Raw genomic sequence first — 17,423 nt, forward strand, 5'->3', positions numbered from 1 at the left:
TCCTGTGGTCTCGGTTCTCGTGTCATGCCCAAAGGGARGTTTGTCCCTAGATTCACCTGGGATGCACCAAAGCAGATCAGCAGCTGTAAGTAAATCTGTAACCTGCGCATTTGTAACGGAGCGGGACTTGGTGTTATTCTTTAAGCCTCTAAATCAGCTGATTTGACCCACGCAAAGGATCTCACTGACGATCCTCCAGGCTGCAGGCGAGATCCGCTTCCTTCCACCGAGCAACTCTGAATTCCCGCAGGAGCAGTGACAGCCACAGCCGTGCAGGATAGCAGGGGCTCTTCCGGCGGCCCTGAGCTGTGCYGAGTACAGCCGGTCCCCTGGCAGAGCACAGAGACCTGACACAGTTCACAGGCGAGCCGGCTGGGCAGCGATCCGCGGGGAGCCGTCCCCTCGCTGCTCGGCCCCGGGCGCTGAGGCACGACGACCATCTGCACGGAAAAAGCCTCCAAAGCCGGAGCGCAGCACTGAGCTGCCTCCCGGAGGCTGGCTGGCCAGGAAGGGCTCCCCTCTCCCGGCTGGCAGAGGCGGCAGAGGCAGCCCCGAGACCCYGCTCTAGGATGTTCCCAGTCTTATCGCCCCAGCTGTTCAGCAGGGCTCCGTTCTTGCTCGTCCTCACGCCTTCTCCTGGACAACAACAGCCAAAACGGGGGAGCAAAGCTGGTGGAAAGGGAACCTTGGGCCTCGCTTTAATCCTCGAGCTACAGAGCAAACAGGACAATGTGCACCATGCTAATAAATGTGCTTTATTGTACATTTTCCAGAATCATTAAGGATTGTGTTTCTGGATCAATCAAGTTCCACATTCAGCCGATTTGTTTTGGTGGTTTTGGTTTAACCCCCAAAGGTTCCTACCTATGATGCGACCCTAATGCAAACCCACAGCCCCACTGTGACTGAAAAGAGCGTTGGGTCTGAGGGGTGAATTACCCTGTGTGCTCTCAGAGCTGGCACCGAACACCATCAGCAACGCAGGCGTAGTACAAAAAATCACTGAGTCAACTCCCCAGCTCATGCTGATCAGCCTTGCCAGTCAGCATGGGCTGGAGCTCCACCAGTTTACTCCATCAGAGAAAGGGACCCAGTGGAGTCCAGTAGGGCACCGGGACTCAGTTACTAACCTTCCTAAACCAAGAAGGCAGATCCTTTGTCTTACAGTCCATTTATTTCAGTGACTGATCTTTTAAATTAAATATTTTAGATTCTTAGAGAAAAAATTTTTTWAAGTTGGCTAAAATGTTAAGTGATTAAATCACAGTCAATTTGCAATCCTTTCATTGAAAGTACCCAAGTAATCAATTTTTTAGAAAAGTTATGAATCAAAGTCTACTCTTTAAAAATGTCAGTAATACTCCAATGCAAATTGTCCACTGACCTGTGACTCAGCAGCTCGCTCATGAGTGAGACAATCTTACAAACCTAAGATTGACTGTATTTACAGATGATGAGACACCACCAATGTCCACAGACTTATGTCAGGAATAAATTTGGCCCCCGATCTCCATCTGTGCATTCAGTGCAAAGAACCAGGCAGAAATTACTATCTTAGGTTTTCAAACCATTGAACATGTTTGGAAACAAACTGTTGCCTCCCCATTTCCAAAGCATGGAGTAATACACCAAGCCCTACCTACACATCTCCTGAATCATCCTTTCATGTGCAAACCTGAAGAAACAGTCTTCATCCTACATGACAGAATTACTCATGAGATCGTAATGAAACCCTGATCTCCATGGTCCTGCTAGAGCCACATGGCCAAGGACAGGTTCTGTCACACTCACGTTGTGTAGCATGTAAATAATCCAGTTGCCTCCACCCTGGGGACAGGGTTATTCTCCAAAACATAATAGGGTTATCAGTAGTTAGAACAGCAAAACTCTCCAGCTTTCAGGGGGAGAGGCATCTCCCTAGAGATGCCATATGTTTGCAGGGTTGTCCAGTATACAACCACCTAGGCAGGATGGATGATCTGGGGATATCTGATTGGTATCTGTCTGGGAGAGAGGAAAGATCTTCAGAGAAAATAACAAATTGGTATTGTGGCATACACCAATATTTATAAAAATAAAATTAAACCAGAGGGTCCAGTAGGTGTGAGCAGCCATGTGGCCTTCTTCTTCTGCATACTCTGATGATTCCAGTGCCCAAGTCCCCTGGAGTGGCTTTGTTCATATTTTATTTAGTGCACTTAAAGTGACATTTTCTACAGTTGTTGTAAGYGATGTGACATTTTCTGCATGGATGTTGGCCCATGCAGGGAAGGTCCCCAACTGGAAGATGCTTTTGGCCCATGTGTTCATAGCCAAGCTAAGAAGCAGAACTCCCATAAGATTCATGAGCAACCCAGTTCTTGCCTACAAAAGAAACACAAAGACAACACTTGAACTTAGATTGGACACCCTCAGCACATGAAGCACGAAGTCTATTTCAATATAAGTGTTATAAAAATGGAAGGTTTGTCATTAATATTAGCATCATTTTAAGTGGACTTTCTTGTACCACAAAGGCTGTTCTCCAGACATTTACCTAGCTATGATTCACCAAAAATGTTTCCATCTGTTTAGCCTCAGGAATGTGATCAGGATCTGGGACCGAGCCTAAATTTACTCATAAGATTATTTCACTGAGATTGCGGCCTTTTTTTGCACCAGGAGACCTATAAAAGTTGAGCTACTGATATTAGGAGAATAGAAACAGGGTCTGAGAAATGCTGAGCACAGCACTTGGAACCACASCAGGTCCAAATTTCACGGGGTCAGACTTTTAAAAGGCGCTTTTCAAATCCGTGATCCTTTAAACACTGCTCAAAACAGCATTAGACTTGCCTTTTTGCTTGACTAGATGTTGAACTGGTAACACTTCTGAAAATTACTTTCTTAAAGGCTCCACTCAAATTGTCTTCAGCATTTTCTATATCTGAAACAACTTACCATATCCTTGACCATCAAGTGTCCAGAAGAAAATGCAATTGAGTTAGGAGGAGTTGAGACTGGCAGCATGAATGCATAGGAGCATCCTACAGTTCCTGGTATCATTAAATAGAGGGGGTTTACTTTCAGACGAATGGCCTTTAAAAACAGAACGGAACAGAAATCGTACGTTGGTGATCAGGAGTCAAAAGCAGATATATCAAAGAATGCCGATACTGCATTGTGCAGAGCTGCATCCCTCTCTCTGTGATACACAATCATGTATCTCACTGATAAAATTTGAAAGACCATTATCTGGCAGCATCCACATTGTGTCACCAGCACTTGCTTTGCTTTTTTCCAAGGATTTCAAAGCGCCTAAAGGCCCGTTCTAAGGGCAGGAGACCCACAGGGTGCTTCTCCCAGCACAGGTGCGACACAGACCTGCTTGTGTGCGGGGGGCGGCGAGGATGGGAGCAGAGGAGTGGCGGGGCTGGCCTTTCAATCTTACCAGTTCCGCTAAGACGGGCAGAAAGATTATAATAGTGGCCGTGTTGCTGGCAAACTCTGTGAATAAGGCGATGACAATAGTGATGAGGATGACGGCCACCGGCGGGGGTACGCCCTCCAAGGGGTGCAGGCGGCCTCCTATCCACACAGACAAACCCGACTCCTGCAGAGAGTGAGAGAAAACAAGCCAGACTCGTCTCTGCACACACATTGATCCTTTCATAGGTTTGCAAAGTACCTACAACCAGAGATAACTTTGCTGACCCACCACTGCAATGCAACCACCTATATGCAGGGTGTGAGTATTTAGCAGCAAGAAGTTTGAAAGGCATTTCAAGATTTAYTAGCCTCCTTAGGTGTATACAATTCACTGTCATCAGTGGGAGTTAAAAAGCAGATCTTTCAGGGTATCGATGGGCAGATGCAAATTTCCCAGAGCCAGACCAAAACGCCAAGTGGCACCTTGTCAAAGCCAAGAGTCGCTGGGCAGAATGACCACCACACRACATCTGCAGCAGCCTCACCTCGCAGCCTTTCGCCATGGCAAATCCTCCTCCGAGCAGCAAGATGATGTTCCAAGGAACAGTCTCTTGGGCTTTCCTCCAAGTCAGCAAGGGCTGCGTCTCAGCGTTCGGGGCTAGATCGAGAAGAAAATTCCCACATCAAACATGCACACGAAGATGAGCACATAAGTCATCATCTGATAGAATGACATCATTAGCCTGTCATCAGTGCTGAAGCTCACTAACCACAAGTTGCTGATGATTAAAATATGCACATGGAGTTTCTTAGGATACATGATTAAAAGATAGTTTCATTTAAGATCAGGAAAAAAACTTACGAAAAAATGAAAAGCAAAGACATTCTAGTAGTTTAGGTTTTATTTGARGCTTTCTTAGGGGAACATTTAATACCAGCTTAATTTTCTCTCCATAAAAGACATAAATATTGCCATCAACAGATGGGAGTTCATAGGAAGAGGAAATTTTATACCATTTGAATTATGAAGATGTTATTAATTTTCCACTTGCCATTCAACAAGCCAGGAGCTTTATAGCAAAGAACTCACATCACCCCCCATGGGCCATTTCTTAACGYGTGATGAAGTGAACTGTCATATGGATGGATGCATTAATGAGACTATAATTTTCTGCTGAACAAGGGCACCCATATTTTAGTCCAAAGCAGGCCTGATCAGACATCTTGCTGGAGTATGGACAACGTGGCAAAAGTGCAGGTCTCAGAGCAGCTGCTGCAGCCCTTATTTTGCTCTCACAGCCCCTAGAAGGAGCTGCACCATCCACAAAGAGCAGTGGCAAGCCAGCCCCCTCACCTCCAGCAACATCTCCACATTAAGAATGTCAGAGACCAAAGTCTCCAGATAAAATCATGACAAGTGGCTCACAGATTAATATTTCTGTATCTCGTTGCTACTCAAGAGGACAGAAGTCAAGGTCAAGAAGACCTGGAAAGTTTCCTAGTGCCAGAACCCTGCTGGAGAGCGTAGGCTTCAGGAGTTAAAGTCAACACTGACTTCGGTTTTCTTTAACACACCAYGGCATCATCTCTGACAGCTACACGAGTAACTGAGTCATTTCTGCAACAGRCAGCAGGGCAATGACTCTTAAGCCTCTTTTGGCACTTCAGAAAAAGTAACTCTATCTGTTGGATTGCACAGGCCACTCTACAAGCCATGTGCTATGGCCTGGCCCTGTGCTGCTACATGCTGGTGCAGGACCAGGGCTGCACATTCTTGGCATCTGTGCTGTAGGAGCATGGACATGGCCAGGGTCCATGCCCAGATGTGCCTCCTGGCCACCTCGTAAGTGAAACCACCTACTCACCTTTTAAGTCAAACCACCACCTGAAGGAAGGCTTTTGTGAAGGGAAGAAGAACAATATAATCACTATGGTGATTCCAGTAACGGCATCTGTGATGAACCTGCCCAAAAGCAGCAGAAAGCACAAGTCAGGAAATCTGTAGCGTTACTAAGTTTATGAGAACAAGGATTTACCAAAGAAGATTATGAGTTTCCATCAGGTTTGAACAACATTTGTTGTTCACAACTCTTTTCTTTTTAATTCCCTGTTGAGCTGCACTTCTAAGATGGGCTGTGAACTCCCTACAAAAACTGCCAAAAGCCCCACAAATGCAAAAAATAAGATCTAATCCCTGGCACACTGAGGCTTCGGCTGYTCTGATCACTGGGCCATGCTCTGTGCATGCTGGTTTGTGACCAGGACGCCGGTAATGGGAGTTGAAAAAATTTTCCCAGCTCCCACAGGGCAGTGGGAGACCTGGACAAGAACCCAGGCTGTCTTAGTCATCAGCATTTCATAAAATGATCGGCTTTCAAGGTAACAGCTAGGCCCCAGCCAGGAAAGAGCTTATGCGTGTGTTTGATTTTGCAGMGCTATTAACTGATGAGGCAAAAATTTGCAACTGTTTCATTCCATTAAGGAATCATTTATCGAGCTATGGCTTTATAAAAAGAAATTATAATGGACTTTTCAGTTTAGAAATAGCAGCACCCACTCTGAGCTTTGCATTCCCCAACTGTTGTATCTTTTTGTCTTCCCAAGGGATGAAYGTCACAGCAGAGATAAACTTGCAAAACAGACAAGGTAGCACTAAAGTTCAGTTGCTGCAGTCTCCCTTCAGTCCAGAYCTCCAGTGATATTAGTAGATGGCCTAAAGAGTTCAGGATTTCATTGTAACTGCATTTTTAAAAGGCATTCCTAACATACAAACCCTAGGGATGGACTCAAACAGACATATGCAAACAGCTGCAGTGCCACCTTCCAGCTGGGCTTCATGTACCTCCTCCAGGAGATATGAAAAATAAAGCCGCCTCTAGCACTTGAAGCTCAGTTTAATTTTTTCTATGAAACYTGATTAATAGTGTTAAGCAGAGGAGTCAGAATCCCAGGAATCTCAAAGACCTGGAAATGTCATTTAAAAATGTGATAGTGGAATGAAAATAAAAATTTACCCTGGTGCAAACAAACTTGCCCAACCTGGAATGAATTTGGGGTCCCTGGAGAAAAGCATGATGGCAAACACACAAAAGAAGAAGAAAATTGCCTGTTCTGCAAACCTAAAATGAAAAAAAATGCAGTTAAAATGCAGTTGTGCTAAAGGAGTGAAAGATAGGACAAGTAATGAGCTTAAACTGAAACAGTTCRGGTGAGAAGATAGTCAGCTTTTCTAACAATAATGACAGTGAAACACTGGAATAGATTGTAAATCTATTTTAAAATATTGGTATTTGCCAGCATATCTCTCATATTGGAAGAGACTAAGGACAGGCGAGACGGGCATCAGGCATGCTCCGATCAGCTGCCTCCACTCATACTCGCAAAGTCGACATTTGGGATGTGGCAGAGGGGAAGAGCCAAGCAGCTTCTCACGGTCCTTCCTGTTATCGCTGTCCTCTGGGGCGCTTCTAAGGCACATTTTGGGCTGACACTGACCACCTAGGCATGATCTGACTTCAGTTCAAGCCAGCAAAAAAGGACGGGTGAGATTCAAATCATATACGACACACCAGGAACAATGTTCTCCAAGATCAAAACCTAAACAGTATCCCTTAGACACATGACAAATGACAGGGGGGCCTGCAAATGGCAACATCATAAGCTAAGTATTAGTACCAACTCCACTGATGACTCCACTAGAGTCAGGATTTAACTAAGACAATGCCTCAAAAACACTGTTCAAAATCTCTCAGAAGCTCAAGGAAGGGCATTTAAACTGTTGGGAGGAAGCCACTTGCATTCATTTTAAGTTATGGRGTTGCTAATCAGATTGGTAGAGCAAGGCTTAATGGACTTTCCTGCTCCRAAACCTCAAAGTGGGACTTTGATTCTTACAGAGACATTTTGCAGGCTTCTCGATAATGTACTGAATGGAACAAATAAACCAATTTCTTTCATGTACAGCACAGGCCCAGAAAATCATCTTTGAAGAAACACTCCATTTCACACACAACAGCGGTAATTACAGTGCCAGTAGAGCCACACAACCATCGCTGAATCTTCACAGCATCTCTGTGGGTATGAGATTTTGCAGATGGAGAAACACAGAGCTCTTGAGATTAAGGCCTACAGTTTCAAAAATCTTCACTATCACTGATTGCCCAGAATGTCAGTGGTTGCTTGAACATTCCTAGGATTTCATTCTTGGAGCTACTCAATTTTTCCTGTCCTCTTTTTGGCATTTCTCATAAATCTAACACTCTCAGGTTTCCTTCTGCCRGTTCCTTTCTCCCATATGTGATCCTCATCACTGCAATTTGCACCACACTCTTCCTAGAAGACAAGACCTCTCAGAAACTACAGTAGAAGTGTCTTGTTCTTTCTTCACCTGACTAATAAAGCTGAAGGAGTAATCCACAAAAAATATTGCACTCCACGAAATGTATCTAACTTCTTTCCATACACTTTCTTCGAGCAACTTTTAAGTTTATGAAAGTGCATCCATAATCCATAGGATTTACATCTATTATATGATTCATCAGTCTCCTCAGCAACTACTTCCTACTCTGCAGAACAGTTATAGACATATATGCAAAAAACTTCAAAGTTCAGCCTGTGTTGGTTAGTCACATAAAGCACACACTACTGTTTTGTTCCTGGAAAYTGCAAACAGTTATTTAACCACATAGCATGAATTTAATATGAATTTTGCTCCTGATAAGCATTTAAGTATAAATGTGCTATTTGCAGTTATTTGTGTTAGTGAATATGAAGAGGCTGGATTGTACAAAAACCAAACTTCTGCAGGTCGTGAATATGGAAATGCATATTGAATTTTTTCACCCCCCAAAAAATCAGTATCACTCAGCCCACCACTCTTCAGACAGGACATTTTCAACCCACTTGATATCTGCTCCTTTTCAGTCCCGACTTCGTGACTTACTTGGTTGGACCCAGTTTCTGATAGTCCTCCTTTATCACTTCTCTGGCTCGGGCTTCTGCATCCACCCTTATATTTGACTTTTTTGTTCTCCAGGCCCTGCCAAAAAACACAGTAGCATTTATATCTCTAGTGTAATTAACCCAAGAGTAAATGTTGCACTCAGACCCTGCTCTGGAAGCTTAAAAGAGGGGAATTTCTCCCAGAGGAAGTCTCTGAGCCTAACAGCACGTCTCTCGCAGCAGTTTGTATCATCTTCAAAATAGCCCCAGCACAGAGAGTGGGAAAGARTATGGCAAAGCCTGGCCCTACATCCAACAGGATGCAATTGAGGGTATTTCCCCCTCTCATGCCAAGACTCAGAGGTGCTTGTGAAACTATGGGCACGTCCACTTGCACAGAAAGGTACCTGAGGGCACCCTGCTGCCCCAACAACGAGCAGGGCTTGCATTTTGAGGGCATGTTTTCTGTCATGTGCTAGGAGCACGACTCCAAACACCAGAAGGAAAGCCTTGGTGCTGCCAAGGGGCTGCCTACAAAGTGTAGGACTGAATACCTGTGCCTGGACACAAGGTATGCAAATCTCAGTGTACCCAGCAGCACATTTCTGCAGAGAGCACAGCAGGCTCTTGATGGGGACACAGTGATAAAACTGCAGCATACTTTGTGTGCACTGACTTCCCGAGGGTATTGCAGGTCCGATGATGAGTCTCTGGTATCTACAAAGGCAGTAAGGCTCTGTCTTCTATATCCTTTCTCCCTACATTCAGGAAACCCATGCTCTCCCACAGAGGSAAGGAAGTTTCCTCTCATTTACATGCTGAACAATTTGCTTCAACATGGGCTCTGATTGTGAAAGAAAGGTCCCAGTATTGCTGGATTTCATCATTGCTACCAGAGAACTACACTGGCAGAATGATGAGGAAGCAAGTGACAGAAAACAAATCTGTCCCTCCACTTCTCAAGTCACTTGCAATTTCCTGAGCAATCTCCAAATGCTGCTGAGGMTCAACAAAAATGTGAAGAATTCCTAACTGGCCAGGAATGTTAATGTGCTGGTGGCTAAGCCTCTTAGGCCGGCAGCGCTGACCGCACTCACCATTTGATCCTTTCTAGTATGTGCATACAAATGATATATTCATATCTTGCACTTCATATCCCATCCTATCCCATGGTACTGGAACAGATTTCTAACACTGCCTGTGACCTCGATTAAACCCACAAAATGAGATTTATGCCATCAGATGTAGGGCCCTGTGCTGCCTCAGCTTGCTTAATGCATTCACTGTTTTAAAGGCATGTTGTGGTTGGGAACGAACAGCTGCTCATTCAAAACCTCCTGAATCTCAAAGAGTTATACCTGGCCCTTTGAGTTTGGTGGGCAGGGGGTGGTTATTAATTGCAATTTCATCTTAGCTCAGTCAGCCTKTAACTAAGCCTTTTTACATCTCTTGTATTTAAGCAAAATGTGTCTGCTATTGACAGCTGGCTCCAACGGGGCCAGGCAAAGGATAGCTAAAATTTGGTTCTCAAGGAATAACTTCTCTTTTTAGGAAACCTGGATTTCTTAGCTTGATTCTCAGGTACAGTCCTGCAGACACCAAGGATTTGCCCTGGCCACCATCACTTAGTTGCTGGAATTGGAGCAGCCAAACACACGCCTGCATAAATGCAGTTATACTTGCRCAGCTCTGCGTGTCTGTTCAGAAGCACTTCACCACTTGGGAATACTGGTATCTCTTCTGGACACAGCTATCCCAATAAAACTGTGCTTTGTGCTGACAAAGAAGAGCCAAGCAAAACAAAAAGAATCACGTTCTCCCCGTAGAAGAGCAATTTTGCCTTTTGCCCAGGCTTGCGGCCAGCACAGCTACCTCTTCCCTCACCTGGTGGGCCTCAGGCTCTGCATCGCATGAGCTGTGGCCACCTGTCCGCAGAGCAGCCGAAACTCTGGTGGAGCAACCTCMTGCCCGCCTGTAAAGCTCCATGTGGCATTAGTTCATAGCAGGATCGCAGAATCACACCGAATGGCTACCACCGCATTAGGGCTTACACAGGGACAACTGTCTTGCTTTAGAAAGTCCTCCACTCAGCATGTCTGCACTTCTCCTGCAGGCCKGGCTGAAGGATGGTCCTCACTGAAGTTATCTGGAGCTCCAGACCAGCAAYGCAATTAAGGAGACTCATAACTCACTGAAATTTTGGGGATCTTACCACAAGCTTTAGTTTAAGCACTTAACTGTCTTGCTGAAAACAGCCCCACTGTTACATTTACATGCAAGCTTAGCYGTCCAGAAATTTAAGGGCCTGCAGGTTTCCCATTGATTTTTTCCTGTCTCTGAGACAATGTAAATATTTAGACACCTCTTTTCCCCTTCTACTTACATTTTAAACTCCAAATAACAACTAAACATCCTTCTAAATACTATAAATTTTCTATGGTCTCCGAAGGAAGCAGGACTGAGTTTGCTAATATTACATATGAGAGTATACAAGGGGGAAAAAAAGACTCCAAAATGAATCAGCATGGCAACACTGTAATTGTTTTAAATAGTGTACACTAGACATTGGAGGAGACCTTGTAAGTGCCCTGCAAAGATTTACCAGTAAAACACATTATTCTCAGTTATAGATTAACATGTTGTTGTAAAACTAAGCCCTGTCATGAAGTAATTTTTTCCAAATCCAAGTTTCAGCCCTAGGAACGAATCCTGGCTCTCCCATGTTCTAGGACATTTTCGCTACTAATTTAGTGGAACCAAGATTTCACCCTCATCTTCAAAGTTTGATCGTGCTTTCTCTTCTGTCAGTGAAATTCTGCCACTGACTTCCATAGGCCCGGGTCAGGCAGTAAAAATGAACCTAAAAAATTGTGTTTAATTGAATGAATATGTTAAAAAAAACTATGCGTGTATTTCAGATTGATAAATTACCTGCAACTGTCAAATATCTCAAATCTCTCCTTTTGCATATCAGCAATTGTTTACTGTATATATCTGAATGTTCAAATGGTCTGTAACTCGAGATGAAAGATTTTTTTCTTTTTTTTTAAGGAGATATTCAGCCATAATCTTCGTGTTTCCATGGGAGTCTATTTTTACAGCCAAGTAAGCATGCCAGATCTTTGGGGGCAGGCACTGAGTTAGGGTGACCTGGAATTGCACAGCTGATTTCAGGGTTACGTGGCAATGACTATCCACAAGGAAGCAGCGTGATCTGGTTTCCCTGGGATATCCTAATCCGTACCCACATAGTATGGCACAACACCTTGGAAACAGTTGGATTTACAAGAGGGCTTTTGATTAGAGCTCCTTGGAAAAGAGAAGTGAAAATGTCAGGGTTTGGGGCGTTGTTCAAGAAAACATTGCCTCTTCAATGTTTTCTGAGAGGTTTCATGGTTGTTTCATCCTTTAACTCCTTCCCATGCAGAATCACTCCCAGCCTCTTTCGAACAGAGTCTGGAAAGCAGTTGCTGTCAGGTGTGCATTCATCGCTTTCTCCTGYCCTTCAGCTCTTGCTGGTGAACGGGATTGACACAGATGTAACCAGACACTTGTGGCTKGAGGATAAATGACTCAGTTCTGACAGCTTTGCTCGAAAAACCTTTACAGACTTGAGAACATTTCATTGAACAAAGACGACAGATATATCACTTCTTAAAATAGATTTTATAACATGAGTATCCCAAAGGTGGTTATGAAGCCCTCCTCCTCTGCCCCCCACAGGACAATTCTAGGTGATTTCAGTAGATTCAGTACAAGAGTCCAGTTGAGCATGTGATTTACAATGCTKGTATAACCAGACTAACATATACAAATAGCTGAGTATAGACATACCTGAGGTTAATTCCTCCATACAAGATGGAGATCCATAGCCATCCCATGAGAAGAAAAATCAGCATTAGAGGAAATGCAAACATAAACCAAGAACCAAAGTTCACCACATCACATTCTGGAAAATAACTAAGCAAATGGGAAAAATAAAGTTAATGCAAGAAGGAAAAACAACCCTTCAATTTAAGGGTAAAYAAACATCTGAAACTAGCAGCAAAACGTCTCTCAAACTTGCCAATTGTACATTCAATAAATATTCCTCTGTGAGGAACAGTAGTTCTTTGGGCACTACAGGATTTGGGCAATGTTGTGTTGGGACAACCTCACCAGGCAACTCTGCCACAAAGAACTGACATTGCCCAACTAGACAGGCAGCCAGGAAAGGAAGTTTTGAAAATCTGGCTCTCCATACTCTGGTATTCTCGTACAGCAATATTCTTGAACATACAGCATCTTCTTGTGGTTTATTGATCTAACTCCTGGTACAATACCAGCTAGGGAGTCTAAGCATGAACTTCAAAGGGGTGTTCCCCATGCCTAGAAGGTCCTTAACATGCTATTTGTAGAGGATGGCAAGAATCTATGCTCCTACRCACTTAGGAAGCATTTTTTATGACTAAAAGAAAAGGTCAGAAGTAGTTRGTTCCCTCTTTGTTTTCTACCAAACTGTGGTAGATACAACTGCTCACAAAAGACTATGTGGCCTGTTTCATCAAAACAGTTACAAGATTAATTTTAAGCTGGCAGTTAAATCCCATTAAATTCAATAGGATTAAGAGCATCAATAAAGTGAAGCACATATGTACTGGTTTGGCTGAAAGCCTGACTGGGTGCATGGGAAACCTGTTTATTCCAGCTAAGGCAGCTGGAATCACTCTCTGCTTTTATCTGCTCACAAAGTGTCCCAAAATGCTGTGAAGGGGTATGGATTTTCCAAACCAGCTCTCAGCTCGTAAGTGAGTTTCCTACAGRGATGGTGAATAAGACTCAGTTTTGCCGAATTTACTCTAGCAGACAGGCAGATGAGCAGGGCTTTCCAGGGATGGCCTCCCATACCTCTTCAGCTGTCCTAGGAGGATGAGATTTGGTGCTGTTCCCGTCAGCGTCGCTGTACCACCGATGCTGGCTGCGTATGGGATTGAGATGAGGAAACCTTTCCAGATATTTGTTTTGTATTCTTCCTCCTTCTTTAAGTCTGTGAGCACRTCGCTGGCAACCTCCTTCTCCTCCGTCAGATCTTTGCTTTAAAACATTCCAAAAGAGAATCCGGTGAAAGCCCTGGTTTAAACACAGTGCAACCAATTTAGAGCCTTGACAGAGGGAAAATTCCCAGGTCTTAGTAAGCCAAGCTAATAATGTCCTCAAGGACACCTAAGTGGCTCATTTTGGCAGGAGGGGTCTGTCAGGCTTCTGCACTGCTCAGTGAGTTGCCACTTGGCACCGGGCAGGCTTGCAGAGGCCACCCGCAGCGCCTGCCCCTGGGAGCCGAGGGAGCACACGCCTCGCCCCAGACTCCCAGCAACTCGTAAAATGGCAAAAAAGCAACACTGTTTCTGCTAGAAGGAAAAAGGGGTGTTTTTTTGACAGCTCCRGGTGGAAGAAACATCTGCTCCTGAGAAGACGCTTCTTTCTCATTGTTAGCAAAGTTGGACCATCAATAGTGTGTGAAGCCTGGYGGTTTTTACATCACCTGCTTCACATATTTGACGTTCCTGAGAAAATCAAGGCACAGTTTTCCAGCAAGAGACTTCCCTGGCTACCATGTCAAAGTGACTCGAAAACTTCTGCAATAGTTTGGACATGCAGAAGATTGCTGCACAGACACAGGTGGGCCTGTTAGCATTTGGGAATTTCAGCATAATCACAACATTTCAGTGATTGAATGTCACATTCCTAAAGCTGTGTCTAGCTCAGGGGATAATTCTCTCTCTCTCAACTCTCTAATACAAACTTTATAATTAACTTACTCCTCAGTACTTGCCAGAAACTGCATCTCAGTTGGTACAGTGTAAAGTTTATTCTGCTGTAAAGATGCTGAAAAAGAAAGATTAGGACTTTAAAACAGTTCAAAGCATCTAGAAAACTCTCCTTGAACCAAACAGAGAAGGAAATTGAGCTTACAGAGYGGAGACTGTGCAAACGAAGGATGAACTGACACTGTGGGCATGGGCATCAGGAGTGTCCAGCTGGGATGAACAAACCCATTTCCTCCAGCTGCGGCTCCAGGCCCCCAATCTGATGGTTCAAAAACTCTCAATGCAGCACACACCACTTCTCCAAGACCCTGATGGGCTTGGCATTTTTATTAGTTCTGCCACTGGTCAGAGTCTGGGATATTCTAATTTGAACAGTAGTTCCAGGTTGCATTTACCCAATTGTATCTTTGTTTTGTTGGTTAATCATAGCTAATTTTTAGGAACAAAAATTGCTAAGCCTGACAACTTTGTAACACATGTTCTTCAGGGTATGGCAAGAGCACTGTCTGGTCCAAAGCTACTCACTCCCAGGGGACGAGCATTTTAATCCCTTGCAATGTCACCACAAAGCATAWTTCCTTCTTTAAAGGCACCCATGAGACACATTTGGGGATTAGGCTTCACACATGGTCCTCTGAAACCTACCGAGAAAGCAAGGACTATCTTAAACTATCACCTCCCTTCAAACATCGCATTCTGCAGGCTGAGAGCTTCCGCCCAAGCCCACAGCCAGGACMCAAGTCTGAGGCCACCCCAGGGACTTCACAGCATACCTAGCTCTCAGGGACCCTGCTATGCAGGTTACACCATCTCTGCCTCTCCATTTCACTTGCTGCCAAATTCAGGGAGGGTGAGCAGGACTCAGAAGCAGTTGGGAAAAGGGGAAAAAGGGGAAAAGTTGGGGAAAAAAGTCATCCTGTTTGAACAGAACAGCACAACTAAYGTTATCTTTTGCAGTAAAAGGGGAGGAGCACCCAACTCCGTCCCACACACAGGACTTAGAAATTGAAAGATAGATAGAAATGTAATGTAACCTCTCCTTTTCACTAAATCTTGCAATTAAGGCTTGTGACTTTTCACAGTTCTGACTCATGGCTTAACCTCCTGAGGTCAGAAATACAAGCATGCTATTAAATCCTGCTTTCCATATTCTTCCTCAGGCCTGGAGCATTTCTGAGTTTCATTCCCTTCAGTCTAGGTGCCCCTTCACTGTCASTGCTGGCTCTGCTATCTTTGCTTCGGGTCTTTGCACTTTATCTCCACCAAAAGCCTGGGTCCCTCCACTTCCCCGGCTCTTCAGACGATTGAGTGCGGAGCCTGCTTCTTGCCATCACCACMCCTACAAGCCCCAAATTTCCTTGCACTCTTTCTCAGCAGGAAACACACTCCTCTGCTACCTGTTTACCCACTGAGGCAGAAAGTGGGCTGCATGGAAAGGAGCTGGCGGTCAAAGTCTCTGAACTCCCGCACTTGTGCGCTGAAGACAACCAGCTCATTCCTGCTCAGTGAACCAAGGAGTTTTGCAATGTCATGTTTTACACATTGCTAATTTACTGAAATGAAGTTAATGGGCTGGGACACACACATGCTGAGCTTTCACCTCAATGCTGCTATGATGCCGGGATGTAATTAGGAGGAAGAATATTAACTCATGGCTGACTGTTGATCCCCCAACAGATTTGCCCAASGCATGTTATTATTTAAGTCCCACTCAAGTCTAGTGCTGGCTCTGCAAAGATATATATTTCATTCCACCTTTAGAAATTTTCAAATTTTCTCTGCTAAGCCCCAAATCCCATCTCCTCTTGCTAGGACCCTGGCATCTGTGAGTTCTCTCTCCAGGAAGGTCTGCAAAAGGCAATGATGAAAARGAAAGTCAGAGATGCTGTAGTGCAGTCTTTTCCTAGTAAACTTCTAAAAGTGGGGGGTTGAAGATTATTAGAGGTTCAAAAATCAAAAGAGGCTGAAAACCACTGAGTGAGGATCAGGCCATAAGGATCTCTCATTGAGCAGTATGAGAAGGATTCAGTGGCCATCCTGCAGTTCTGGAGTGGGATGAATAACAGATTTTCCAGTTAAGTAAGTGCTACAAACAAAAAAAACTGAATGTACGCGGAAGAAAACAACTAAAGATAAATTTAAGCAGAATTTTTTTAAATACTATAAAATAAAATAAATAACTTGGATCCAAAACAAACTGTGTTTAGTTCTAGAGATACCTAATCTATTTTTAACTATTTTCTCTATAATTTTTATCTTAAAAAAAATAATTACAACAAAACATCTGGAAGATTTGTTTGGAAAAGTCTATAAAGAAGCATTTTTTTCCATCTCCAAATCAAACAGCCCACCATGAAATTGTAGCAATAGAGCCTTTTTGATTCAATGGGAAACCTTCTTCAAATGGCACATGAACTAGCAAATGGTTTTGKTTCCTCTGAAGAGCCACTTCATCTTTTTATGACTTTGAGAACACCAGCTAGCTGTACCTGAGAGCCCAGCTCCACCAATCTCCCTCTCCAGCTCTACGTCTTGGCAGAGACTGAACGATGGTGACATTAGCTGCTACCGCTGAGCAAGAGCATTTCCCTGTAAATTAACCTTTAAAGCTRTGTAACAGCCCACCTTCCATTCCACCCAAATTCCTTGTGTACCTTAGAGGCAGAAGGGCTTGTCCTGGAAAGCTTTGGCTTTAATAACATTTCTAYTGCTTCTACAAGGTTTAAGAGGCCTGAAGAGCAATGTCGCCATGCGCCGAAGGGTACTGGTGGTGCTGGGGTCGCACCCCACCAGCTCGGGCAGAGGCAGGCAGCGGGGGGCAAATACACACGTTTCTCCCCCACTCCCCTCAGAGACACCATTCGCAGGTCTGTGACCCACTAAGACCCCTCCACACACACACACACAAACTCTAAGCACAGTTTATCTTCCCACACCTGCCTGGTTACAAGATACAGGAGATTCGCTAGGGCCAAGGCTGAGTCATCCTTCCCCTCAGATTTTGCAGARGATTTTCTCCATGTAGGAGAAAAATCAGAACTTCGGCTGCCACAGCTCATCTCACTGGATTCCTGTGGCAGTAGCCAACCGTGTCAAAACGAAGCCCAAACCATTCCAAATCCTTCGCTATTGACAGCTCAAGCAAGCAAATATTTACTGACCTGTAAAACGCTACTCACGCGGGGAAGTACGGGCGTAAGTGACTCCAACCTCTCGGTTATCTCATCAGCATAAAAATGGGATCCATTTATCAGAGACATGATTTAG

At 44.3% G+C, this 17,423-nt stretch overlaps 1 protein-coding gene across 1 annotated transcript in view; it reads right to left on the reverse strand.

The window, feature by feature from the left end:
• Positions 1–2,153: 2,153 nt before the first annotated feature.
• Positions 2,154–17,423, reverse strand: part of SLC13A3 (solute carrier family 13 member 3) — a 28,669-nt gene continuing 13,399 nt past the window's right edge. The window contains exons 4-13 of the mRNA XM_085313993.1: positions 14,148–14,214; positions 13,237–13,422; positions 12,184–12,309; positions 8,351–8,446; positions 6,423–6,527; positions 5,274–5,371; positions 3,954–4,066; positions 3,431–3,592; positions 2,941–3,078; positions 2,154–2,364 (exon numbers count right to left, since the gene is read on the reverse strand). Coding sequence (XP_085170119.1) covers positions 2,179–2,364; positions 2,941–3,078; positions 3,431–3,592; positions 3,954–4,066; positions 5,274–5,371; positions 6,423–6,527; positions 8,351–8,446; positions 12,184–12,309; positions 13,237–13,422; positions 14,148–14,214 — 1,277 coding nt within the window. The 3' untranslated portion in view covers positions 2,154–2,178. The remainder of the gene's footprint in view (positions 2,365–2,940; positions 3,079–3,430; positions 3,593–3,953; positions 4,067–5,273; positions 5,372–6,422; positions 6,528–8,350; positions 8,447–12,183; positions 12,310–13,236; positions 13,423–14,147; positions 14,215–17,423) is intronic.

Source organism: Rhea americana, unplaced genomic scaffold (genome assembly GCF_003343005.1).
Source record: "Rhea americana isolate MKP2758 unplaced genomic scaffold, rheAme1 scaffold_4, whole genome shotgun sequence".
NCBI lineage: Eukaryota > Metazoa > Chordata > Aves > Rheiformes > Rheidae > Rhea > Rhea americana.